Here is a 26502-nt window from a genome sequence, read left to right on the forward strand (position 1 = left end):
TTTGAGAAAGATTGCTGAAGGTAGTGAATCATCTTTGGGTGATGTTCTACTTTGGCTGATCCATCTGTTGTTGACGATTTGATTGCTACTCGTGTTGTTAAATAAATTTTACAAGCACCAATCATTCTAATTGAAATGATGATTAAGCAAATTCAAAAGGAGTTAAATCTTTTATTAACATTGTTCGAAACAGCTTTCATCCATAAGCAAGTCAGCATTAGAAGCAAAGATTGTATCAAGCTCTTCATTAGTTAAGAATGGATCCAACAGATCAGCAATAGTTTCATTATTTTCCAAGGTAAAAGTGAGATCTTGTTGATTTCCATCATCTTCAAAGAGTGAAGCTTCTTCTTGATCCTCTTCCAATAGTAAAGGTTCACCTCCTTCTACAATGAAGGATGGTGGAGATGTTACTGTCTTTATACTGGTAGGAAGTGTACTTTGATGTAGCAGTGTTGGTTGTTGAGTGGTAATTGAAGAAGTTTGAGGTATCATTGAAGTAAATGATTGTTGTTGTATTGGAGGTGTAATAAATTGATTAGTATTACTGCTATTCATTTGATTATTCATCATTGAGGTAAGAGTTTGTTGAGGTTGTTGAACTCGATTAATAATATTATTATAAATAGATTGAATTGGTTCTTGTTGTGGTTGTGTTACACCAATATTATTAGGTTGACTATTCATTTGACTATTCATTATTTGATTCATTAATTGTTGTTGTTGATATTGTTGATTATTTAATTGATTCATATTCATATTATTATTATTAATTAATTGATTATTTAAATAGCTAGTTGTAATATTATTATTGGATTGATTTGAAATATTAGAATTAGTAGTGAAAGAATTTTGAATTATTGGTTGTTGTTGTTGATTCATTAAAATACCATTATTCAAATTATTCATATTATTATTATTCATATTCATGTTATTATTCATATTACTATTCATATTCATATTATTCATATTATTCATATTATTCATATTATTCATATTATCAGAATGTTGTTGTAGTTGTTGTTGATGATCTGATTGATTTCCTCCTCTTAAAGTATTTTTAAACATCATTGATTGAGGTAATTTACTAATAACTTCAATGTTATTTAATTTTCCTTCATAAATTTCACTTGCTGGAGCTTGATAAACATTTTTATCATCAAAAAATGTTATTGAAGTTTCATGAATTTTTAAAATATTACTTGTTGAATGTTTTAAAGTATTAGAATTATTTAAAGTATTATTATATTGATTTAAATAAAGTAAATCTTCAATTTCCTTAATAAAATTACCATAAATTAAAGTAACTCTTTTATAACGTGATTCTAATAATTTCAAAGCTCTTAAATCTCTTTTTAAAATATCAAAATAATCTATATTTGTATAATTACCATTTATATCCAATCCAATTTGATTATTTAAACGTTGTGAATTTAAAATTTGTTTTACAATTTGTAAATGAATTCTAGTAGCAACAATAATATAAGTTATCATATTAGGTGGAAATAATGAAAATGCATCAACTTGTGTACAATATGTTATTTTTAATGCACTTTCTTCAATCATTTGTTTACCACAATTAACTTTAGATAATATTCCAATTCTTAATCCATTTACAATTATTGTAAATGATGTATCACATAAATTATATCCACGTGTTTGAATAAATTCTTTAGGTACTGTTTCACGAAGTGATTTATGAGCTGTACCTGAAATTGCTTCAGCTGCACGTAATTGTTTTGTAAAATTTTGACTTGTAATGTCTATTTTATATTAAATATTATTGTAATGTTATAATAGTAGTATTGTAATGTTATAATAATAATAATATTAAATATATTAAATGTAAAAAATAAATAACAAACCTTCTCCAAATATTAAAAAATTCCATTCATTTGGTAAAATTTTACCAGTTGCCATATAAAACATGTGTGGTAATTCCTTTAACATACTTGAAATATCAAAATCAGTTGAATGTTGTGCAGCATATTCATTATTACATAAAAAACTGACAAAAATTCTAATTTTTGCCAAAGTAATTTCATCTTGATTTAAATTAGCATCACCTCCCTTTTCAGAAAAGTAAAAATTAGAATTATGTAAATAATATCTTGCATTTCTATATCTTCCATTTGAAGATTCAAATAATGCTAAATAAACATATGTACATGCAACATAAAAATTTGTATGAAAATCAAATATTTTTGATAATAAATTTCTTGATTTGTTTGCACTCTTTTCAGATAATTCTGTAAATCCACATCTTTGTTCACATAATGCTTGAATTGAATAAAATAAACATGTAATTTCCTTTTCATTTTCTAAATTTCCATTAATAGAATTATTATTAGTAGTAGCATTTAAAATAACATCTTCTAATAATTGACGTTTAATAATTGGATTTCCATAACAAATGACAAGAAAATATAAATCAATAACATTTCTTTTAGATAAATGATTATTATTAATTTGATTATTATTTAAACTATTTAAAAGTGGATTATTAAGTAAATTTGTATTAATATTTTGATTAATTAATTGAATATTATTTATATTACTAATATTATTATTTAATTCCATATTCTTTTTCTTATTAACTGGTTCTGAATATTTACATTCAATTCCTTTTAATTGACATTGTGAACATGATGGTAATTGTTTTGAACACTTTTATATTGTTATTGATATTAATATGTTGATGATAATATATTAATATGTTGGAATACAGATGATATACATTTTGATGTTGGACATGTTGATGATGATGAAAATATTTAAATGATGAATGTTCATTTATGAAATGATGAGAGGAGTTAAAATGCATTAATTATTATTATTAAATACCAACCTTTTTATGAAGCCTTTTACAATTTAAACAACTAATTGGATGATATTGAATTGTTTCTTCTTCCTCTTCATTACTATGACTTATATTTCCATTACTACTACTATTATTACTACTACCACCACTTGATGATGATGAGGATGAAGGAGTTGATAATGGTCCACTATCTTGATGATGAATATTATTATTATTAAATAAATCATCTTCATTAGATGGTGATGGTGATGATGAATTAATGACTACTTGATCATTTTGTTGTTGTTGTCTTTGCAGTGTTGATGTGTTGGTGGTAATTTTAGGCATTTTTTAGTGTTGTTGTTTGTTTTTAAATTAGTGTTGGAGAGTTGATGGAAAGTTGTTGGTGTGGTGTTTGTTGATTGAGAGACTTGGATATTGTTGAAAATTGAAAGTTGTGACAAATAAGCAAAATTATTGTAGTTGAAGGCATTGTAAAGGGTTCAAATTTTAGTTAGTGCTTCCTCATTTCTTATCATCGCTGTCCATTTACAAAAATAATTCTGTCACAATATCCAATTAGTCAAGATTGAACAGTTATTGTGTTGGCTAATGCAAATGATAAAGGTCTAGAAAGACAAACTGTTCGTTGGTCATGTTCAAATCAATTCAGTTAGACGGTTTTTTGATTTATCTCCCGCTCAAACTGAACGTTTTACAGTTATTTCAAAGTTGAAAAAAAATGTTTGGAATCACATCAATGGGAGCTCCCAATTACTTTCATCAATGTAAGGGAATTTACGATGAGTTGGAAGTGGATGAAAGCCTTCAAGAAGAAGAAGAAGAAGAAATTGTTGAATATGAAGTATTTAAATTAAGTAACCTCAATCAACATTAAGTGCAGAATTACGTTCCATCAATCATAATAATACAACATCTTATAATAATAATAATAGTATCAATAATAATAATAATAATATTAATATGAATACAACAACTAGTACGGGACATACAAGACAACCACAAAGTACAATCGCCAACAAGTACATTTCACCATTATATCTCTCAGCAATATCTAAAAAACCAAACAAGGCTCCACCTGTAAAGGAAATACCCAAACATAAAGTTGATTCATTCTTACAATCAACTATTGAAGTTAAATCAATAACACATTTAAAAGATCAACAATCTAAACATGTTCGATATAATTTAGATCCTAGAGAGAAGTATAAATATCCAGTTACAAGTAATCAAGAATTTGGTTGGCTCACTTCAACTCCATCAACTACATTAAATAAGGAGAATGAAAAATTTGAACAAACTTTTAATAACATGTCGCATTCTACTAGAGAAGCAAAATATAATCAATCTAATGTGAGAGAAAATAGAAAGTTTAATTTTCCATGCAGTCATACTGATATTGTAAAATATAGAAATAACATGATTTTAAATAATCATTTTTAAATATAAGTTGAATTAGTAAAATGTAAATAAATTGTTTTTAAACAAGTAAAAGAACATGATTCCAAACGTGAATATATAACAAATTAGTATTATAAATTAAGTAAAACATGGAAGAGAACTTTCAGGACCTGATTTCACAATCCTTGGAATATGAAATTGTTGGAATTGATTAGTTCCATATCTAGCATTTATTATAGGAATAAGTTTATTTACTACGGCTGGTTGTATTTGATTTGACATTGCCACAATCTCTTGACATTGCTCGTCGATTTTCAATCCAGATGGATTTGGTTTTGATCCTTACAGTTAATTTGTTTCTTGGGAGAGAATTCTAGAAAGAAACGAGAAAGTTTGTTTTGTTGCATTTCAAAAAAAAATGACAACATTTATTATTGCATTAATTTTATTTATTCTACTTTCTACTTGTTTAGTTTTATATTTGTGGTTTAGACCAGATGAAGATGATGATCATTATATTCCTAATACCAGAAGAACTACTAGAACCACAACTAAAACAAAATCATCAACAGGATCATTAAAGTCTTCATCACCAATTAACTCCGATTCAATCATTAAACAAGAAGAAGAAAAACAACAATTAATTAATGATAACAATGATGATGATATTATGATTGATGATTTTGTTTATATTAAAAATTCATTCAACAATGGAAAATATAATATTAATAATAGTAATAGTAATAATAATAATACAACAACAATAACAATATTTAATAATAGTATTAATAATATTGTAAATTTTAAAAATAGTAAAATGGAAGATTCAAATTTAATATTAAAAAAATTACATTTACGTAATTTAAATAATATTGAAAATATTAAATTTGAAACTGATAATATTCCATTAATAGAAACTTTTAAAAATATTGAAAAGTCAACTGGTGATGAAATTAAAAATAACAAATTATTAATATTTGAAACTATTATTAGAGGTTATTTAATTAGAAATAGATTTAAAAATATTAATTTATTACATTCCAAAATTAGAAATTATTTATGTAAAAAATATTTTAATTATAATTTAAATTTAATTAAAAATGTTCAAAGTAAATGTTTTACTAAACATGTTAAAAATAATTTTATAAATCAATTGGAAAATATTAAAAATATTCAAAGTGCTTTAAATGGAAATTTAGAAAGAATTAAATTTAATGAAAAAATTGAAAAATCTAAAAATTTAATTTGCAAATTAAAATCAATTAATTTTAAAAATAATTTAAAAATTGATTTAAATAGAATTATCAACTTGCAATCTATAATTAAAACTTATTTACAAAATAAGAAAAAGAATAATTTAATTAAATCTATTGAAATGATTCAAAATTATATTAATTGTAACAAAATTAGAAATAATTCTAAAATGGAAATTATAAATATTGAAAATAATTTACCATTTATTATTTCTATATTTGAATCAAATCAAATTAGAAAAGATTTTAATAATCAAAAATATAAAATTAAAATAATTCAAAATTTATTAAAATCTTTCAAAAATAGAAATGAATTTAAATTTAAAATTGAAAATATAAAAATAATTCAAGGATTAATTGAATCTGTCAAAAATAGAAATGAATTTAAACATGAAATTGAAAATACTTTAATTATTCAATCAATTATTAGAACATTTTTAGCAAATTCACAAAAATTAGAATTAAATAATAATTTTAATAATTTGATTAAAAATATTAAAATAATTAAAGAATCAAATGAAATTAGAAATAATTTTAAAAATAATTTAATTAATGTTAAATTGATACAATATTTTTTAAAATCTAAAATTGAAAGAAACAATTTTAATCAAGATTTATTAAAAATTATAAATTTACAATCTTTAATTCGTAAACATTCCCAAATTAGGGAATATAACAAATCAATTCAAAAAATATTAACATTACAATCTAAAATTAGAAACTTTGAATTTAAAAGAGATCATTTTGAAGAAATTGAAACATTTAAAATTCCAAATATGGAATTTGAATTAAATTTTTATTCCAATTATCCTAATATGGAAATTTACATATTTGCACTATCTAAAATTAAAAAACATTTCGATTGTGAAATTTCCTTAGAAAAAGGTCATAAATTAAAAGGATTTTCAGAAATTAAATTTAATGGAATTGAAAATGGATTAAAAATTAATTTAAATGAATTTAAATGTGATGAAATTTTTATTTGTACAAAATTTTATTGTAATTTAATGAAAATGAAAATTGAAAATCAAGATTTTAAATATATTCCATTTAAGGAACTTTTAAAATTACATTCAAATCATGTTTATATTTATAAAAATGATGAAAATGAATGGAATATGAAAATATTAAATTATAATACTAGTAAGAGATTTAATTTAACATCTATTCAATATTATAAACAATTTAAATTATTACAAAATAGTAATAATAATTTAATAGTTAATAATAGTACTAATACTACTAATACTACCAATGAAACAACATCAGAAGAAGCAACACCAGTAATTGAAAGTGATACTACTACCATCAATCAAGAAGAAAATACAAATGATGAATAAAAAGCATTGCTACCAAATAATATTAAGATCATCATGCTGTTGATAAAGGTCAAGGCTTGTTGAAAAATTATTGTGTGTATTGGGTTGATGCTTGATCTTAAGAAGTTGACGAGTTTGAAAGACAAGTCATCACCTGTTTGACGAAGGCTTTGAAAAATCAAACTTCTTTCACAATTTTTTTAATTTTTTTTAAAAAAAACCTTCAAATCTTCATCATTGTACCATAAAACATGTCCCAACAACAATTGGAAACACTTGTATCTCGTTTGGAAAGTGCCGTCTCCAAATTGGAACACTTAAAGTTCAGTGGTGCTTCTTCATCATCTGATGATTCTGCTACTGGTGAAGCTCCATCTGTTGGTGCTTTCAAGGAATACTTGAATACCAATGTTAAGCCTCTCGTTGATACTTGTACTACAATCGGTGCTGAATGTGCTAAGGGTGTAAGTAGTTTGTTATTATTATCAACAGATGTTCTAAATAGTAATTTATTATTAATTTGTTAATACATATCATTATTTGAAAATTGATGATAAAATTGATCTTTATTTGATCACTATTTATTATTACAATATGCATCATCATCATCATCTCAACTAATATTAAATCTTGATGATCAATAACATGTTAAAAACAATAATAACATCTTATAATAATAGGGTGAATTTATTAACAATGCTTTCAATGAAATGTTAAAAATCGTCACATTGGCTAGTAATAATAAGAAGCCATCTGATGAAGAATTTGGTAAGATTTTGAGTGGTTTGGCCAAGATTTTGAAAGATTCTGGAGATTATCGTTTCAAGAATAACAAATCTGAATTCTACAATCACTTGTATTCTATTGAAGAAGGTTTGAAGTGTTTGGTTTGGCCAACAGTTCCTGCTCCTGTTTCTTATGTTAAGGAAACTGTCAATTCTGCTCAATTCTACAATAATAAGATTTTGATGGGTTATAAGAATACTGATAAGGTTGAATTGCACAGAGGTTTTGTTAGTCAATTCAAGACTGCTATTGAAGAATTATCTGTCTATGTTAAGGAATATCACATGACTGGTTTATCTTGGAATGCTAAGGCAACCACTGTTGCTACTGCTGCTGCTTTGAATGGTCAAGTAGCAACTCCAACTGCTACTCCATCTGTTCCTTCAACTCCATCAGTTGGTGGTGGTGTTCCTCCTCCTCCATCAAAGATTATTCCAGTTAGTGAAGATTTGATTAAGAGTACTTCTAGTGCTAAGCAAGATTCATCAAGTGGTAGTGCTGGTGCTTTGTTCGCTGAAATTGCTGCTAGAAAGGATAATGCTAGTGTTGGTTTGAAGCACGTCACTAAGGACATGAAGACTAAGAATCAAACTGATAAGCCACCTGCAATCGTTCCAGGTTCTACTACTGCTACTCCAAAGTCTGGTGTTGTTGGTGGATCAACTGCTCAAAAGAAGGGTACTCCAAAGTTTGAAAAGGATGGTTCTGGTAAGAAATGGCAAGTTGAATGGCAATCAGGTGCTCATGATTTGAAGATTACTGATACTGCTTTGAATCAATCTGTTTACATGTACCAATGTAACGATACTATGCTTGAAGTTTCTGGTAAGGTCAATAACATTGTTCTTGACAAATGTACAAAGACTTGTCTCATTCTTGACAATGTTGTCAGTGGTATTGAATTGGTCAACTGTAAGAGTTGTCAAGTTCAAATTAGAGGTGCTGCTCCAATCCTCTCCATTGATAAGACTGATGGTATCATTGTTTACTTGTCTAAGGAAGCTATCAACTGTAGAGTTGTTTCTGCCAAGTCCTCTGAAATGAACATTTGTGTTCCTGATTTGGATACTGAAGATGATGTAATTGAAATTCCACTCCCAGAACAATTCGTTCACACTTTCGATCCAAAGACCAAGAAGTTCAATACTGATATGATGAAGCACGAATAAATTTATTCCATGTCAATTGATTCTCTCAAATAGTCATATAATTTCTTTGCATTCTCTTTCGATTGCATAATATCACTCAAATCTGAAACACTCATATCTGCCAACTCGTATAAATTCGTAACAGAATTAATAATTCTTGGCATATTTTCAACTGTTACACCTGGCAGACGAGCAAGAAATTCAATAGCTTGATTAGAGCTTTCATTTTCCTCCACATGCTCACTCGTACCAATAGCCTGAGCTAAAGAAACATCAGGTTCATAATCTTCCTCATTCTCTTCCATATCATAGTCATTATATTGTAAAACTTGATGTTTCATCATGTAGAAGAATTTACCAGTTGCTGCTGGTGTTCTTGAATAAGCAATTTTCAATTTTGGAAAATGGAGTGCTGTTAAGACAAGTTTTGTCATTATTGATTTTTCTTCAATTTTACCATCCTCATATGAATAAAATCCAGAGTAAGGATCAGGTAACACAAATGCTTCATCTTGTTCAAATTGAATTAAAAGAACAGCATGTTTGTAATATTTGATCATTTTCTCTGATTGTTGAAATAATCGTCCCGAATTTAAACTTTGCCACAAATCTGTTGTGCTCTTTCTTTCTACACAACAATGTTTTGATACAATATAATCTCCCACCGATATTTGAATTGGAATTACTTTATATCCACTAGAGTTCAATAAAGATGGTAAAGTAGATCTAAATTCTCTTGCATCAATAACAATCTTGGATTTGTTTGAGTCATTACTTGGTGCAGATGGATTCAATGCAAAATTAAATTCACTAAAATTAACTTGTTGTGAATTACTAATTGCCATATTACCACCTGCTCTTCTTGTATCTGAAAATGCTTTTGGTACTAATTTTGAACTTTCCGATTGAATGACTCTTTCTCTTAAATAAATATCTGAAATTAAGGTTTCAATTGTTGGTACTGTTAAACGTCCATAAGAAACAATTAATTTCTTAAATGCTTCCTTTTCTCTTTCAACTGTTGCTTGATATTGTTTATATTCTACACTATTTCTATCATATGATAATAAATAGACATGAAGTGGTATGTATGGATATTTACATTGATAATGTTCAATTCTTCTAATAAATGATAAATCATTTTCATATAAAATTACAAAAGATGGCATTAAATCATCTAATATTGTACTTGTATCATATAGTGAATGAATTAAAAGTTGCATTTCTTTTGGTTCATTCAATTTTTTAACAACCTTATCTGGAATTATTTCAAAATATTCATCAATTGGATGTTTTTTTAGATTCATAATCACATCATTATCAAGATCATGATTGGAATTATCATCATTGCTATCTACTGATGGAGGTGGTTTAAAATCTTCAAATTTTTCATCCTCATCTTCGTTTTGAACTTTTTCATCATCACTATCAATTTCATAAACAAGAATTGATTCTTCCAATTTACTCTTTTCAATTTCCTCTTGATTTTCTTCAAAATTTGAAACATGTTGACTTAATAAATCCAATTCACTATTTTGTAATGATTTTCTTTTAACTCCCTTCTTTTTCTTTGATTCTCCAAGTTTTTCTTCTTTCTGTTTATCAATTTTTCGTTGTTGTTTCCTAATTTGTGGACCAATTAATTTATGAATTAATCTATTTAATAGAGTTTTACCACCTAATTCTAAGTAAGTTCTTATTTGTGAACAAGTTTTTTCATTAGAAGCTAAAATTAAAACTCTTCCATTAATATTTGGATTGTTATTATTTTGAATAGTTTCATATATACTTTCAATAGTATTTTCTAATTGTTTCCATTTTGGATTTTCTTCTAAATGAAATTGAATGGAATCAACTGATACATATGGATCTATTGTTCTATTACTTTCCATTTGAGTTAGAGTTTTTTGTTTTTTTAGAGGTGATTTAACCTTATTTGATGAAACTGTATATATTCTATCTTTGGCATATTGATAAATATCAGATGCAGTATCAGTTGTTAACCATGTTGAAGATGGTATTCCACTTTTACCATCTGATAATCTTAATGTTTCTAAATAATCATAAAATGTAACACAATCATAATTTAACAAGTAAAATAGTAAACTTCTCATTACTTTTAAATCTTCAATATGTTTCTTTGATTGGTGTCCAATTCTATTCCAAATTGGTTTTAATTGATGTGTTATAATTTTATGAAAACTCTTAAAATAACAATCTTCTATTTTAATTTCACTCAAATCCAACTGAATATATGATTCAATGGTTAATATTTTCAATTATTTCATATTAATAACATACAGATGGATTATTCTTTTTTAAAGAATTAATTGCAGTTGTAATAATATCAATAATAGCATTTTCAATTAATCTCATTTTTTGTGACATGGGTACAATAATTTCCTTTACAATTGGTTGATATTTCATTAGAGATTGTGAAACTTCCAAATCAAAACGTGGTTTAAATTCAACTCTATCAATAAATAATAATCTCATTAATTGTTCCATTCTTGAAAAACCTTTTGTTAATTCTTCAGCATTTTCAGTAAAAGCTTTAACAAAAGCATCCATTGAATTTGATAATCTAAAAACACGTAATATAAATGATTCAGTTGATTTATCAGTAATTTCATGTGCATTTAACACTACAATTCCACTAACATGTTTAATTGGTACTTTATCATTCAATAAATCAACAATTAAAATTCTACTCGTAATAAATAAACATCCACCTTGATTATATAATTCAACTCTTTCATTAATTGTAAAAGTTGATGTAATTGATTTTGGTAAATTTTCAATTTTAATTAAACCACTCTCTAATAATAATTGTTTAATTAATTCTTCTTCATAGGGTTTAGAATTAATAATTAAAACTAATTGTGATGGATCACAAAATTTCCTAAGAAAATGTGTTATCATAATTTCAATTCCTAATCCTTTAGCCATTAATAAAAGTAAATTCTTATTCTCCTCTGAAAATAATTTTAATAATAAATTACTTTGATAATTATTTAATATATTTATAGAATTAATAGAATTAGTAAATCGTTTTTGATTATTGCTTGTTGTATCATTGTTGGGTGTTATTTGTTCAATAATTAAATTATTCCGATCCATTGATGGTGATGAAATGGAACGGTTGTTTGATTGTTGCATTTTTTTTTGAGTTCGATCAAGTGCTGGAATTGAAGATGGTGAAGTACATTGCTTCCAACTGAGTAGAGTGAATAATTATTTGTTGTTTATTGTTTCTTCTTATTGAGTCTTCTTCGCACTAGGAATCCTCTAACTTCTTTTTGGATAACAACTGCTGCATGATTTTTACAAGTATTAACAGCTATTGTGAGTGCATCTTGTGAGGCTAATCTTTTAGAAGGAATTGGATCAAGCCCTCGGGAAAGAAGATCTATCAGAGGTTCAACAAAGTGGTGATTACACTTCTTTTTACCATGTTTGGCAATACGAGAAAAGTGATGGTTTTCTTTAAGGTTTTCTTCCCATAATTTTTCAAATTCTTCTTTCGATGTTATCTTGGCTTGAAGATTGATTTTCTTTTTGCTTAAAACTTCGAATAATGAATAACAAATACTGTAAACATCAATAGTATTTGAAGCTGGTTGGCCTTCATTGTGTTCTGGAGGAAGATATCTCATAGTACCCCCAATCACAGGATCATTAACCTTTACAGAGAACCCAAAATCAGCCAATCTAATTCCATCTTGTGATATTAAAATGTTTTGTGGTTTTACATCTGAATGAACGTATCCAGTTGAATGAACAAGATGCATTGCATTCAGTAAATCAACTACTAATTTCAAATATTTGAGTGGTTTCATATATTTGACCTTCTTTCCTTTTGTACCAACAAAACTAATTTGTTGAGTAAAAAGATCTCCATATTTACAATATTCCATTACTAGTACATTACAAAGAGATTTCTTGTTTGAATCATCTACTTCCTCATAAGAAAAATAGTCCAACATTTGAATAATATTCTTATGTTTGAACAGTTTTAGACATTCCACTTCTCTATCAAAATCTCTTTGGGCTCCATCTTTGTATTTTTTAAGCACGCAAATCTCATTAGTTTCCTTTTTAGTGGCAAGAAAAACAATAGCTGAAGCGCCATCACTCAGTCTCGTTGTTACTTGATAGGAATCCTTCTTTTTCAAACCCTCCTCAAGATCCTTACTATTCTTCTTTGTAAACAGTGCTGTAAATGGTTTGATGAGAGCCTTCCAAGACCTTGATTTCTTCTCACTGGTGGATGTTGAACTACTTGACGAAGTTGTTGAGCTTGACGTACTGGTTTCTCTTTTACCAATAGAAAAAGCTCTTGTTGTTTTGGTTTTCTTTTGTGCTTGTCTTGGCATCAAATCTTCCTCGTCACTTTCTATTAATCCTAACCTTTCTCGGCATTTATCTAAAACTGAAATAATTTCTTCAATATTTGGTCTCTTTTCTGGTTCAACTGAAATACATTGCAGAGCAAGATTCAACAGTTTTTGAATAGTTACTTCAATAGTAATATCAATTGATGATAAATCAGTTAGAGCTCTTTGAGCCTTGTCTTTCACAAATTGTAATTCGTTTTTCCAATTTTGAGGGTCCAACATTTTGGCATCTATTTCTTCATTACACAAAATACTCAAAATCATAGTACCAAGCATATGAACATCGTTCGATGGTTCAAAATCATTATCACTTTCATATGCTTCCCTTGAGTAATAAGTGACATGTTCATCATTCAAAGTCTCCTTAATGGTTTCAATTCCAAAACTTGGAATTTGAAGTAAAACCTCTCCATCATACATTCCTTCAATACTCTTAGCAAGAATTAAAATGTTCTTTGGAAGAATGCTGTTGTGGCTAATGTTTGCATCGTGCAATTCTTGTACTGACATACACAAGTCAAAGAAAGTTCTTGTGACGAATTGGGCTTTGGATTTTTTAGTTTTAAGATATTGGTTATTGTACATAATACTTTCCAAGCTGATGATTGGTCCATCCCAAGTTTGTAAAGTTGAAGTTTTGATGTTACATTTAGCATCTTTTGCTGAAGTAAAGTACAAATTTCTCGTCAATCCTCCGTTTGTAATTTTTTCGAAAACACCATCAATTTGGATGTTGTATTGCGATCTTAAACTTGCTTGAATATACCTTAAGAGTTTTTCCTCTAGTTTGGCACTCTTTTCAATCCTGGAATCCAATATAGATTGAGAAAAAACAAAAACATTTTTCGAAATCTTATCATCACTAAAAACCGGAACATGAACATTGGTTGGATAGGAATCTTGATAGATAAGATCTAAACCAATTTTATCATCGCCCATCAACAATTTCTGAATCATTACTTCATAGGATTGTATAGTCCCATTATTTGATTCCATCTTGTTTAAAGCAGTAGTGAAATAAAGAAACTTGGCAGATAGGTAACTGACTATATAAAACCAACAACAATAAAAACAACGCCCCTTATAATGATGAGGTTATTTTTTAAGGATGAAAAAATTGTTCTCTTCAGTTTGACTTGGCACTAACCATCTGCCCTACCATCAAAGCCTTTTATTTTTCCCGCTCTCTTAGAGCCCTTGGAGAGATGAACACGAACTATGAAGTGGAGCTGAATAAAATTCTTTCTTCGCAATTAAGGTCTCATGACCATTGAACCTCTTTTTAAGGTTTCATCTATGTTGGAATATTGCATAATGATCTGGGAACTCTCAACGAAATTCAACGTTTTTCAACTTTAATTCTAAATTCATTGATTTTAATATTTGAATGTTAATACTTGATTTACAAAATATTTCATCATTAATATCATTATTATTAATAAATTTAATAATATTATAAAATTTATTAAGCATGATTCTTTGTATGTAAACCCTCTTTTAAAATTGTCATTTTCACATCATCAAAAACATGTCTAACATTATCAGTATCAGTGGCACATGTAACATGAGTATAAAGTCTATTGGGTTCACCTTCTCGTACTAATTTTTTAAATTTTCCAGTAATAAATTCAACTGATTCATCAAAATTATTTCCATCTCCTTTAAAATCGGGAAAATAGGTTGAAATTGGATTCTTTTGAATTTTCTTCTCAAATAAATCTCTCTTATTGAAAAATAACAGTATTGATGTATGTTTAAAGTATTGATTATTGGCAATTTCTTCAAAAATAGCAAGTGATTCTTGCATTCTATTGGTTTTATCATCTTCATAACATGTTTGATCATATTCTGATAGAGCTACAACAAAAAGTAGACATGTTACACTCTCAAAACAATGTATCCATTTTTTACGTTCTATATTTGGTAATTATTATTATAATATAATGATGATGATGATGATGATGATGAAATTATTATGATGATCAATTGTGATCAATTATGCACATGTGAATGTTTATAATTATTGATAATATTATGATCAAATATTAAATATTAAATATTATTGAATAATATATGATTAAATATTCAATTTTTTTCAATAATATAATTAACATACCATTTCTTTGACCTCCAACATCTAATAATCTGAAATATAAATTATCAATTTCAAATTTACATTCCACAATACCCGTCGTTTTAACTCTACATTTTACAATATCTTCATAGGTTGGTATATATTCACGAGCACTTATACGTTCAATATTTTCAAAGAAATATTCAGCAGAATCAAATATTTGAAATTCATTTCTTCTATCATAGGCCTATATATATAAAAAAATGTGTGTAAATAGTTAATAGTTTGTGTAATATATTGTAAAGTATTTAAAGTATTGTAAATAGTATTGTAAACTTACAGTCCTTATACCAGAATCATTCCATAATTTTTTAATTGCATCTCCAATATGAGGATTAGTATCAAATTCTCTAGCAGCAATTGCTAAATTTGGATCAAGTGATTTAATTTTCTCAGCAATTTTCATATTTTCTTCATTATCAAATTTAATTTGAAATCGTGAAGTTCCATCAATTAATCTTAAACAATTTAAAATGACATTTCCTCTGACAAGTGGCACATATGATTCAACTTCCTCACTTGTAAACCCATTCAAATGAATAATTTTAATTTGTTCTAGATAATAAATTAAATTAATTTTAGATGTAATATTAATTACATACTAAATAATGTTGACTTTCCCGATTCTCCACTTCCGAGAAGAAGTAATTTAATTTCCTTGTTTTGTAAGAGAGCTTGGTTTCGAATATCTTCAGCAATTTTCTTGTTTTTAGCTCTTGCTAGACTTGGATCTTCATTCTTTCCACCACAAACCATTTCAATTTATGTTTTATTGTTGTTGTTGTTGTATGATGATGACACAAAATGATGATGATGATGAAATTCTTATTGTTGTTGTATCCAAACTGAAGATGATGGATAAAAGAGAAATGACAATTTTTTTTAAACAGGTGACATGATGTGCTCGAGAGGGAGATTTTGCTGTTGATCTTTGAAGGGTTTCTCTTCAATATGTTTCCTTTCATCGCGTTTTAATCATAGATGACAAGAGAGTAGTCGCATTTCAATGCAATTGATAATTATGGTAAGGATTTAAAAACAGTGATGGTTCAAACCTTGTTATTATTATGAAATGTTGATTTGTTTATTTTCAATGAACCATACGATTGGTTTTTATGGATATCACTTCTATTATCATGTTGGTTCAGTTTGATTTGTGGGCTCTAATTTGTTATTGAGAATTATTCGGTTTGCCTAAAGCATTAACAAGAACATCCAAAAACCATTTTGGATGTTCAAATAGTGTGGTATGGCTTTTAAGGGATAGATGCATGTTGTTAAGAGGTTTGTAAAATTACTTCAATTCATCATCATTGGATGAAATATTATCAGCATTGGAAACAGCAACTATTGGAACATAATCAAGAATTGAAATTGCCTTCTTGTTCAATTCTGCAAACAAGTTTGCAACAGAAACGAGTGAAGAGTTTGATGAAAATAATTGTAACAAATCTTCACAAATATCCATTACAACTTTGTAGTCATTACAAAGAATTGAAAGGAATTTGTGGAAATTTTGTAAATTCTTTGGATTGAGAGGTTTTTCAAGTTTAACACGTTTAGCGACCTCTCTAAATAAGTTTGTACTTGTTGGAAGATATTGTCTGAGTGAGTTAAAATATTCCAAATCTCCTTTCTTTACACAGTTATTGTAAATTGGTTCAATCCAATCAGACATGGTGTTAATATCATAAGCATTGGCTATTATCAATGATTCCTCAAAGTCTGCATGATTTTGAATAAAGGTTCTTGCTTCCTTCAATCCAAGTTCAACAATTATTGGCAAATTTTGGAGCTTCTTCTTATTTGGGAGCTCATTGTAAAACTTCAGTTGAAGTTTGACGAGAGCAGCCAAGTTAGTTGACTTGACAGCAGTTTGACAACAATCTTCTTTGGCTAATGATGATGCTGCAGATTCAAAATTTTCACAAACAATCTTCATAACATGTTCTAGTGGTACATGTTCATCTAAATGTGTAATTGATTGATTACTAGAGACACTTGTTGAAGAATCGTCCTTGTCTGTTAATCTCTTATGAATTACCTTGATTCCTTTACATCCTCTATTATACAAATAGGTTCCATATTCTTTTAACATGTTAAATCTCAAGTAAACCATTGCTAACTTTTCATTTTGTTCAGGGAATTTAGTTTGCACGTACGATGATAAGGCCATTTTCAATTGGTTGTTATTATCATGGTCTGTGTTCTTGTTCTTTTTGAGAATAAGCTCAAACTGTTCATTTTCTATTAAGATATCAAAAAGGAACGTAAGTTCTGAAAAGTCAGGAATGGAAACAAGCAACCTGACAATAAGTGAAAAGTCGTGATCATCTAAAATTTCTTGAATAATTGGTCCTTTGATTCTCTTTAAAATTGACTCTATCCCTTCAAAACTTGAAGACATATGATAACAATGATAAGCTCTAATAATAATTTCAACTTTGCATTTCAAGTTCAAAATACCTCTGGATTTCTTCTTGTGTGGGCTATCGTCATTTGTTTCATCATCAGAGTCTATTAATTTGATTAATTGACGAGCAATAGATGATGGATCTTTTGCAATATTGGCAAATTCTGCAAATTCATCCATGGTGCATTTGACTAGATCGAATTGTTTTTGTGACTCTTTGAGAGTTTTGATTGGCTTACTCTTAAGTTGTTGGTTAAATTGTTTAAAGAATGTTGAAGTTTGCACACTTGCTGTATAGGAGCTAGAAAAATCAAAGCTTGAAAATGAGCTACCAGAACTTGTTGATAATCTATCATCAAAATCTTCGGTACTTGAGGTACTGTCATTTGCTCCACTGTTATTATTATTGGCAGATGAGGATTGGAAATAATCTTCAATTAGAATTTCACCTCCTCCCTCTTCTTGATTTTTGAATATGGAAACATCCTCGTTTCTATAATACTCAACATAGGTAGAATAGAGATAATTAGCACAAACTTTAGAAGCTCTATCGCTATCAAGATTACGAAGTTGAATGAAGGAAGAACAAACTTTAAGCTTTTCCTTTCCAAACATCATTAGCAAGAGTTTTAAAACTTCAAAATCATCCTTTGTAATAACACTATCATAACTTAATTGGAGAATTCTTCCAATTTTGTGATTGAGGGCAATAACTTTGAGGAAGTGTTTGGAACCTTTCATCTTATAACCAAAAGATAAAAGAGACATCTTATCTAATATTTGTTGAATATCGTCAAATTCATCAATATTGAGGACCATATCTTTAAGAGCAGAATAAATATTTGATGGAAGCGTTTTGGCAGCAAAGCTATTATTTCTCTGATCAGAATCTTGATACATTGTCTTGATTTGTAATTCATAACCTTTTGCCAATGTAAGAGCAACTTCAATAATTTGTAAAATATTACTATTATATGAATAGTAATTAGCAAGCTTCTTTGCTTCTTTGTACTGTTCTTTTAGTAATAAATTATCAATGACCTTATCTAATAATTCATCCATATTGTTGATATTGGTTGGTATATTTGGTTGGTTTGATCGTTTTGAGGAATTTTGAGTATTTTCAATAAATCTGGCCTCTAATGGAGCTAAAACTATTGAGGCGCCACTTGTAAAAAAGTTATCTGCAGAGTTGGAAAGTAAAACAATACTCTGTACAAGATAGTCAATATCTTTTTGATTTCTACATGGAGTTGGATTTGTTTTTGTCATTTCAATACTACCTCTCTTTTTGGTTATATTATAGGTTCCTTCATACCAAGACAGTGCAAGATTCAACAAATGTAAAACGCTGGTAGAAGAATATTCTGATTGGTAGAGTATTGCTTGTTCTAAGAAGAATTTAGCACCACTCTCTTGCGGATATCTGTGCTTGATGAAAAGATCATTCACTTTTGAATAGGCAGTAATGATATCTGTGGTATTAGTAACATAGAGTGAACGAACTTTTTGAATCTTGTAAAGAGCTTGAGAGTATGTAACCTTATCATTTGAATAGGTAATCTTCTTTCTATACATGACAATAACTTGTCTTGCCTCTTTGAAACAGTTATTTTCTATCAGAGATTCAATAAAATGATTTGGATTTCCTGTAAAGACATTGAGGTGATCGATTTCTTGTACTTCTCCAGACTTGAAAACTCTTTCAAATAATGAATTTACACTGTACATATTTTCAAACTCATTGGTAACATCAACAATTAACGAGAATTGTGTCTGATGAAGTAACTGGAGATAATTGGTACGTTTGTATTGCGTGTTCAAAGACCTGGATAGTTGTTGTGCTAGAGCTGTTGAAGTGGAGACAACCCATGTTAAATCGCCAAAGTTAAAGTTTGGAGCAACCCCACTATTCAAATCCTTTACAACTTTAACAAATGTCTTCATTTCATCTGTTGCCTTTCCAATATTTTCATGAACATATGATTCATAGAATTGTAAGAATGAAATAATTGGATTATTAACATCAAACAATTCAAATGATTGTGTAATATAGTGAACACCGCTTTGTTTTTCATCTTTCAGGAAATTATTTGAACAAAAATCTTGAATATATCTATCAATACTTTCTGTCAACTTTCTCATATTTTGTTTCTTAATAGATATGGTTTCATTCTTTTTCATTTCGGTATTTGTTAACTTTTGCTTTAAAGATTGCAAATAACATTTCATACAAGTGAAAAGTTCAGACATTGTATAATCTTTAGGGAGATAACAAGTGGCAACTATTGCAAGTAAAGGTTCACTAAGAGCAAGTGATCTATTTAACAAATACTCAACAACTTCATCATTTTTCAAGTTGAATTCTTCAGCTCTCATAATTTCTAGGAATGCCTTGAATATAATATCATTTTCTTGATTTAAATCCGTAAGAATATCGTTATTATTATTCTCTATTGATAACTTAGTTTGAATATGGTCACGTTTTGATTTCATATCTCTCAGAACAATAATTAAAAATTGTTTGATGACATCAGGCATGAATTCTTCTACAATACTCATAACTGTCTCAATAGGAGCATTAATATCTTGAGCATGATAAAGGAATGAAATCCATTGTCCTTTCTTGGCAGTAGATTTTAATTGATTTACAAATGGTGGTAGACCATGTAATTCAGAAAACACAGATAAGAGCTTCCAAGGAGAAACATAAATCTTGTGTCCACTATTTCTCATACCATCTAAAATTTGAACTTGTGATGGATCAGTGGAATTCTTAGAGTTATACTCCTTCTCTAAAAATTCTTTGACTGAAATGTCAACAATTAGCATGCTTTCAGTTGCTTCTTCCAACATTTTAAGAATTTTGAATTGAGGATGGGATAAATAATGTTCGTAAACGGAACTTGTAGATTTTGATACGGAAATTTGTAAAAATTCTTCGACGAGCTTCTTAGAAGGACTATCAACATGTTGTGGTTGATCAACTTGAGCAACAAAAGATGGATGAAAATCAAAAATTCTTCTAGCTACTTTTGTTTCAACAAGGATGACCTTGGCATACTTATCAGAATACTCTTCAAAATTGCAAAGGTCTATGAACATTTTACATGAGGAAGTGATAGCTTGATTAGAAAAATTATTCAATGCAATTTCTCTGACTCTATCACAAAGATTCAATTGGGATTCCTTGTCCATATAATTTGAAAGGGGAAGTTGTTCGTTCTTTCCTCCATACAGATAAGGTGAGTAAGCATCATCTATTAAATCTTTCAATTCATTATCCTTGGTAGAATTGACTTCACTGAGTAACTCCTTGTAAGCTTCCAAAGGTCTTTGATTCATCAAATAGTAGGAAATATCAAGAACCTCCTTGATACTTGATTCATATGTCGAAAAGTTGAATAAGTCATCTCTATTGTTAATCTTAAATTGAGTAGGGGTTAATAAATTAAACTCTCCTTGATTAATTTCGTTACCTTCGTCCATCATTAAAATTTCATCAATAGACATATCAATATGTGTATGTTTAAGCATATCAAATAGAGAAATATCTTTTTGGCATGAAACAATGTTACCTCTTGCAATTTCGTTATTGCAAAGGTTGATAGTTTCATTTTCAGATTGACTCTCCTTTGATAGGGTTGGGTTTTCAGAATGCTTTGTACTTTTTTCATTAAAAAGTGCAGAATGGAAGGTTGGATATGGCTGAAGCGCTTTGGATAAGTAAGAACTGTTCAAGTAATGCTCACTTGTAATTGGTTCTTCCAAAGATTCATGAAGAGTTTTTGGAGAATACATTTGTGTGGAGAGAGCCATGATTGGATTTTCATTAAGAATGCTATTCAAATTAATCTTTTGATTATCATTATTTCTAAGTTTAGATTGGGCGTTAATGAATGATAAATTAAACATATCCTTCTTATTGGAGAGTAAGAACATATTTAACCATGATGGTCTCTTATCTTCAGTGAAGGATTTATCTAATGCATCCCAAATATTAAACTTGTCAATATACCTAAAGCAAATACTAGGAATATTTTTCTCAATACAGAAAGAAATAAAGTCTTTGTGGAATTTGCTCATTTCTCCCACTGGATGTAAATAAGTTGTGTTGATTGGGTTGGAAACAATATCCTTATCAGAATCGAACATATTGGTAGGATCACATTCAATAGACAAAGTTTCTATTAAATTAGATGGAATATCATTTGAAAAAAGTTGATAGGTTGCACAAAATCTTTGCAACAAGGAAATAAAATCCTTTGTATCTTCTCTAATGAATATTCCTCTGAATGCAAGACTATTCAACAATAGCTCTTTCATCATTGGACTACAAAATTGTAATTGTTCTCTGACAATGTTGATAACTTCTTGACAACTTTCAACAACCTGTTGCATCTTGGAAGAGTAACCTTCAGGAACATAGAGAATATCTCCATCTTCTGTTTGATAACATTTCACACTTTCATTCTTCTTTTTCAAGTTTCCGTAGTATTTAATTGCACTCTTTGACCATCTCACCAGTCCAACAAAATCATGATGAGCAATACAAAAGGCAAGCTTTGATTTGTTGGACTCATTATCGTGATAATCTTTTTCAAGTAGAATTCTCTCTCTTGTATGTTTATCCCATCTCAATAACCAACTCAATTTAGATACAAAGTAAGAGGACTTTGACTTTGATAGTGCTAAAATTTTCTTGTTAGTGCTAGATATTGAAGCACTTCTCATTCTTGATTGAATAGACACTTTACGTTTAAAAACTAGGCTATCTGAACTATCTGAAGATACTGGTGATTCAACAACAACACTACTTGTAATGTGGTGGAGTGGCGTAAGTTGTGCATCATCAGAAATATCTCCAATAACAATGTTTTTTTCCACTTGATCAAAATCTTCATCTGTGAAAGGATTATACTGTCCGTATGGAAGCACCTTTTCAAGTACTTTTTGAATGGATGTATCAGGATAAAGTTCTTCCAAAAGTTGAAGAAATTCTATTACATCTTGTTCCTCTTCTGAAAGCTTCTTCATTCTCTTCAATTCCTTAATTAAATGGTTTCTAATATTCTTGTCGATCGTATTAAAAGCCAATTCTCTTAAATGTTCTGTAACATCTTCTCCCAAGTTTTCTAGCATTTTAATAGCAAGATTATATTCACCAGAAACTAAATGTTCATATATTACAATAAAGGAAAGTTGTTGAAAGCTTTCAAAATCTTCAATTTCGAAAAAGTTGTTAGTATTGTCTTCATCCTCACTATCACATTCAGCTGCAGACTTGTGCTTTACGGTTCTATTTTTCAAGAATGAGTAACCAAGCGAAACAAGACCCTTAGTCAAACAATCAACAATTATGGACTTATTTTCCATATTCTTCCACTTGTGATAAAGTTCTTCATTGCCTCTCATTAAAATTTTGTCAAACATTTCCATTTCATTCTTTTCGTCTGCATCAGAAATTTCATTCTCCTCGGCATCATAATTATACATATCTTCTTCATTGTTAATCGATACACCTGTCTTCATTTCGGAACCGAAGAAGGATAAATCATTAAAATTATCACCTCCAGAAAAAGACTTTGTTAAAATTAAGTTAAATCCTGTTGTATAAATTATCTAACTTACCAAATCCAGGTCTATTCTCTTCTCTGAACGAAGAGTTTCACTTCTCTTGCTTTGAGAATTGAATGAACTAAGTAAATCTGCTGCTATTGGTTCATTTACTTCTTCTTCCTCTTGATTATTATATATCAAATATGATCTCAATAGAGAAATGATACTAGATAAAAGCAAAACTTCTTCTGGTTTTGACAAAACTTGCTTGGAACTCATGATATCCTCAATGATTGAAATAGTGTTAGAAGATGGATTATTAATAATGTCATTTGAAGCACTTGTAATTTCATCAATTTCAGAAATGGTTTGACTTTCCATAAACTTGTCTAACTTTTTGGCATTCTTAATCTCCAACTTTTTAATCACAGAATCAGTACTTTCAATCTTAATAGGTACTCTCTTATCTTTGAATATAAATATAGAATCAAAAGTATTTGGCTCTTCTTCACCCAAATTATATTCATTCTTTGAACCCAGCTCTAAAATTCGTTTTTCAATCAATGAGAGAATGTAAGATATGGCTGTAGTGATAGTATGAATTTTAAATTCACTATCTTTTGAAAATTTAGTGTCTTGAATAAACTTGGCAATTATATAGCAAACATTTAACTCTTGCTCCGGATCAAGATGTTGCAAAGTATCTTGTACAACAGCAAGTTCTCTATTTCTCAAACCAAGCTCTATAGCATGAACTGCTAATGATTTTCTGTCCCAGCCATTAAGATCACATAACCTCTCAGCTAATCTTTGTCTTTCGTACTTGATAAGATTATTCAAAAGAATGCTCTTGTTGGTGTTTACATTAATAAAGAAAACTCCATGTTTGTGGGCATCCTCTGTTATGTAAAAGCAATGTACATCTGAGCAGTAAATTTGGGAAATGAAATTACCCTTTTCCAAACATATTGCTGTGGTTTTTCCTGAAAGCATGTCATAAACTTGAAGGAGTCTTATATCAGCCTCCAACAAGTCAAAAATGATGTAGCACTTGTTATTTGTTATGATATAGTCATGAATTTTAGAATTCTTTTCAACTGCATGAATAACAGTAATGCCTTCATCAATGTGGCTGATATTTTCATCTTTCCTAGGAGAAAGCATAAAGTTGTGACTTGATGTTCTCGAAATTAAAGAGTCTTTTCTCGAAAATGACTCTAAATTACTATCTAAACTACCAATTGATCCTCTTTTGATTAACAGTGAATCCCTCATTATGGTTTCCTTTCGTTGTTTGTTTGCAACTACAAATGGATAATTGCTCTTTGTATCTTTCTCAGTACCAAAATCATCACCTGAATCGATGAGAACACTAGTAGATCTCTTTTGAGGTTCTGTATTATCAAACCAGTGAGATTGATAAAAATTCTCTGAGGTGTAACAGAAAGGTAAAAGTGATTCTATTGGCTCAATAGTATCCGTTTTCTTTTCACTTTGATTGAGCAGTTCATTGAAGGAAAGTTCTTCGTCCTCCTCATCACCTTCAATATCTTCCTCTTCTTCTTCATCGCCTTCAGTATCATCTTCTTCATCAAAATCTTCTTCTGTTCGTTGAACATGCTCTTCTTCTTTAACATTTTCCGTTTTTAAATCCAAATCTATAATATATACATCATTGTCACATGTTGCTGTTAAAAGTAATCCGTTATTCGATAATTTAAAGTTACATAAATTTACAATATCACAATTTACAAATCCAACTTTCTTCTTTTTAGAGATATCCCAAATATCAACTTTGTTTAGCATTTCAGAAGGGCTGGAAGAAAGTGAGCAAAAAAGAAACTGTTGATATGCCAATAATTCTCTATATGTATGATCCTTTGGAGCTTGTATTGTAAAATTACTACAAATTTGCAATAAAAAGTTCTGTAGAGAAACTTCACAAACATGATTGTTATCGAATAATATTAAAAAGTGACGATCTTCAAGAATTGGAAGTATTGCTTTCATGGAGACCTCTTCTCCAAAATTAGCATTCTTGATGGAGTTTGTAATTTTTGAGAATGATATTGTGAATTTTTTGACAATCCATGTTACTCTTTCATTCTTGAATTTAAATATTGTTTCCGAATCGTCTGTTAAGAAATTAATTAAAATTTTCTCATTCCTTTCTGATGGACTAAACGTCTCATCTTGGTCACTTTTAGAAAAGAATATAATTTCCAAAGTATCATCCCTAGCAACAAGACAATAACACGAGAATTTAGACTGAATGCCTCCTGTTGTGTGTGACCTCATCCAATTAATCCTAATTTGAAATTAAAATACTATATTATCATTCAATACATACGATTTAATATTTCCACAATTATTGATGGTAATAAATTCTCGCAAAAATTCAAATGTTGCATTATCGTACTGTGTACTTTCCTCCAAAAAAAAGAATTGTAACTTGTCATTAGTTCTATCCAATAAATAAATAATTTCATTATTCGGAGAATAATATGATTCAATATTGTTCGAGCATTGATGAATTGGCAAACCGGAAGATATTTTCACAGCCAAAACTGATGCCAAAGAAATTGAACTTGGTGGCATCATAAAAAAAGGTTGATGATATTCCTCCTTACTAATTTTAAAATCATCATCATCCTGATCAAAGTTTGTTGGAGTCATCGGAGATGATAACTCTGAGATGACGAGGTGATTTGGCATTTTTTCAAAAGATTCTTTTTATTCAAAGGCTTTAAAGATTTTTAATTACTATTTAATATTTAATAATATTATTAAAATTTATTATTTTCTTGATAGAAAACATTACTATCGTGTATTATTGATAATTATCGTAATAATTTGAAAATGATGGTTTAATATTGTACATTATTTACAGTCATTATTGTTCTTTAACCAAATCGATGGCCAAATAAAACTTCTTCTCGTTCATAAAGGCAATACCAATTGCTTCTCTTTCACAATCGGCGCAAGTCAGATATTTAATTTCCTGTGCAGTACCACTCTTGTTTTTCGTAAATCCAATATTTTCAAAATCAAACATGTCTTTTAATTGATACCATCTGTTGTATGATTTGGTATCGGTAATATCCTTCACAGGTAATTCAAAGGTTGTATCCTCCACGAGCAATCCCATATTTTCCCTGAGAATTTTAGAATTGCAATGTGGGCAATTGATGACTGTTGGATTTCTAATTATTGATGTAACAATTTCCGAGGATGATGAAGCTGCTGATTCCATTTTTTAATTTGATTTTAA

The 26502-nt window shown here is 28.7% G+C and overlaps 11 protein-coding genes across 11 annotated transcripts in view; 4 read left to right on the top strand and 7 right to left on the bottom strand.

The window, feature by feature from the left end:
- Positions 1-98, top strand: part of NAEGRDRAFT_35145 (acetyl-coenzyme A synthetase) — a gene marked incomplete at its 5' end in the record, with an annotated part of 2267 nt that extends 2169 nt beyond the window's left edge. The window contains one exon of the mRNA XM_002681930.1: positions 1-98. Coding sequence (XP_002681976.1) covers positions 1-18 — 18 coding nt within the window. The 3' untranslated portion in view covers positions 19-98.
- A 76-nt stretch (positions 99-174) lies between these two features.
- On the bottom strand, positions 175-3148 carry NAEGRDRAFT_62718 (uncharacterized protein; the record flags this gene model as incomplete). Its single annotated transcript, XM_002682078.1, has 4 exons — positions 175-602; positions 948-1763; positions 1866-2667; positions 2849-3148. 4 exons carry the CDS (start codon positions 3146-3148, stop codon positions 175-177), a joined length of 2346 nt encoding a protein of 781 aa, XP_002682124.1.
- Positions 3149-3784: 636 nt separating this feature from the next.
- NAEGRDRAFT_62719 (uncharacterized protein) lies at positions 3785-4264 on the top strand (the record flags this gene model as incomplete). The annotated part of the gene is made up of 1 exon (XM_002681931.1): positions 3785-4264. The coding sequence occupies one exon, from the start codon at positions 3785-3787 to the stop codon at positions 4262-4264; it is 480 nt and encodes a 159-aa protein (XP_002681977.1).
- A 2224-nt stretch (positions 4265-6488) lies between these two features.
- On the top strand, positions 6489-6815 carry NAEGRDRAFT_62720 (uncharacterized protein; the record flags this gene model as incomplete). Its single annotated transcript, XM_002681932.1, has 1 exon — positions 6489-6815. The coding sequence occupies one exon, from the start codon at positions 6489-6491 to the stop codon at positions 6813-6815; it is 327 nt and encodes a 108-aa protein (XP_002681978.1).
- A 206-nt stretch (positions 6816-7021) lies between these two features.
- On the top strand, positions 7022-8776 carry NAEGRDRAFT_56829 (adenylate cyclase-associated protein). Its single transcript, XM_002681933.1, has 2 exons — positions 7022-7258; positions 7475-8776. The coding sequence occupies exons 1-2, from the start codon at positions 7046-7048 to the stop codon at positions 8747-8749; spliced, it is 1488 nt and encodes a 495-aa protein (XP_002681979.1). The 5' UTR covers positions 7022-7045; the 3' UTR covers positions 8750-8776.
- On the bottom strand, positions 8752-10842 carry NAEGRDRAFT_62721 (uncharacterized protein; the record flags this gene model as incomplete). Its single annotated transcript, XM_002682079.1, has 2 exons — positions 8752-9480; positions 9691-10842. The coding sequence occupies 2 exons, from the start codon at positions 10840-10842 to the stop codon at positions 8752-8754; spliced, it is 1881 nt and encodes a 626-aa protein (XP_002682125.1).
- Positions 10843-11017: 175 nt separating this feature from the next.
- NAEGRDRAFT_62722 (uncharacterized protein) lies at positions 11018-11677 on the bottom strand (the record flags this gene model as incomplete). The annotated part of the gene is made up of 1 exon (XM_002682080.1): positions 11018-11677. One exon carries the CDS (start codon positions 11675-11677, stop codon positions 11018-11020), a length of 660 nt encoding a protein of 219 aa, XP_002682126.1.
- Positions 11678-11973: 296 nt separating this feature from the next.
- NAEGRDRAFT_45977 (uncharacterized protein) lies at positions 11974-14121 on the bottom strand (the record flags this gene model as incomplete). Its single annotated transcript, XM_002682081.1, has 1 exon — positions 11974-14121. One exon carries the CDS (start codon positions 14119-14121, stop codon positions 11974-11976), a length of 2148 nt encoding a protein of 715 aa, XP_002682127.1.
- A 450-nt stretch (positions 14122-14571) lies between these two features.
- Positions 14572-16015, bottom strand: NAEGRDRAFT_78186 (G-protein alpha subunit; the record flags this gene model as incomplete). The annotated part of the gene is made up of 4 exons (XM_002682082.1): positions 14572-15039; positions 15242-15446; positions 15540-15814; positions 15862-16015. 4 exons carry the CDS (start codon positions 16013-16015, stop codon positions 14591-14593), a joined length of 1083 nt encoding a protein of 360 aa, XP_002682128.1. The 3' UTR covers positions 14572-14590.
- A 305-nt stretch (positions 16016-16320) lies between these two features.
- Positions 16321-25946, bottom strand: NAEGRDRAFT_78187 (uncharacterized protein; the record flags this gene model as incomplete). Its single annotated transcript, XM_002682083.1, has 3 exons — positions 16321-23255; positions 23304-25539; positions 25582-25946. 3 exons carry the CDS (start codon positions 25944-25946, stop codon positions 16554-16556), a joined length of 9303 nt encoding a protein of 3100 aa, XP_002682129.1. The 3' UTR covers positions 16321-16553.
- Positions 25947-26124: 178 nt separating this feature from the next.
- Positions 26125-26484, bottom strand: NAEGRDRAFT_62726 (uncharacterized protein; the record flags this gene model as incomplete). The annotated part of the gene is made up of 1 exon (XM_002682084.1): positions 26125-26484. One exon carries the CDS (start codon positions 26482-26484, stop codon positions 26125-26127), a length of 360 nt encoding a protein of 119 aa, XP_002682130.1.
- Between the last annotated feature and the right edge of the window lie 18 nt (positions 26485-26502).

The sequence above is a fragment of the Naegleria gruberi genome (genome assembly GCF_000004985.1).
Source record: "Naegleria gruberi genomic scaffold NAEGRscaffold_4, whole genome shotgun sequence".
Taxonomy (NCBI): Eukaryota; Heterolobosea; class Eutetramitea; order Acrasida; family Naegleriidae; genus Naegleria; species Naegleria gruberi.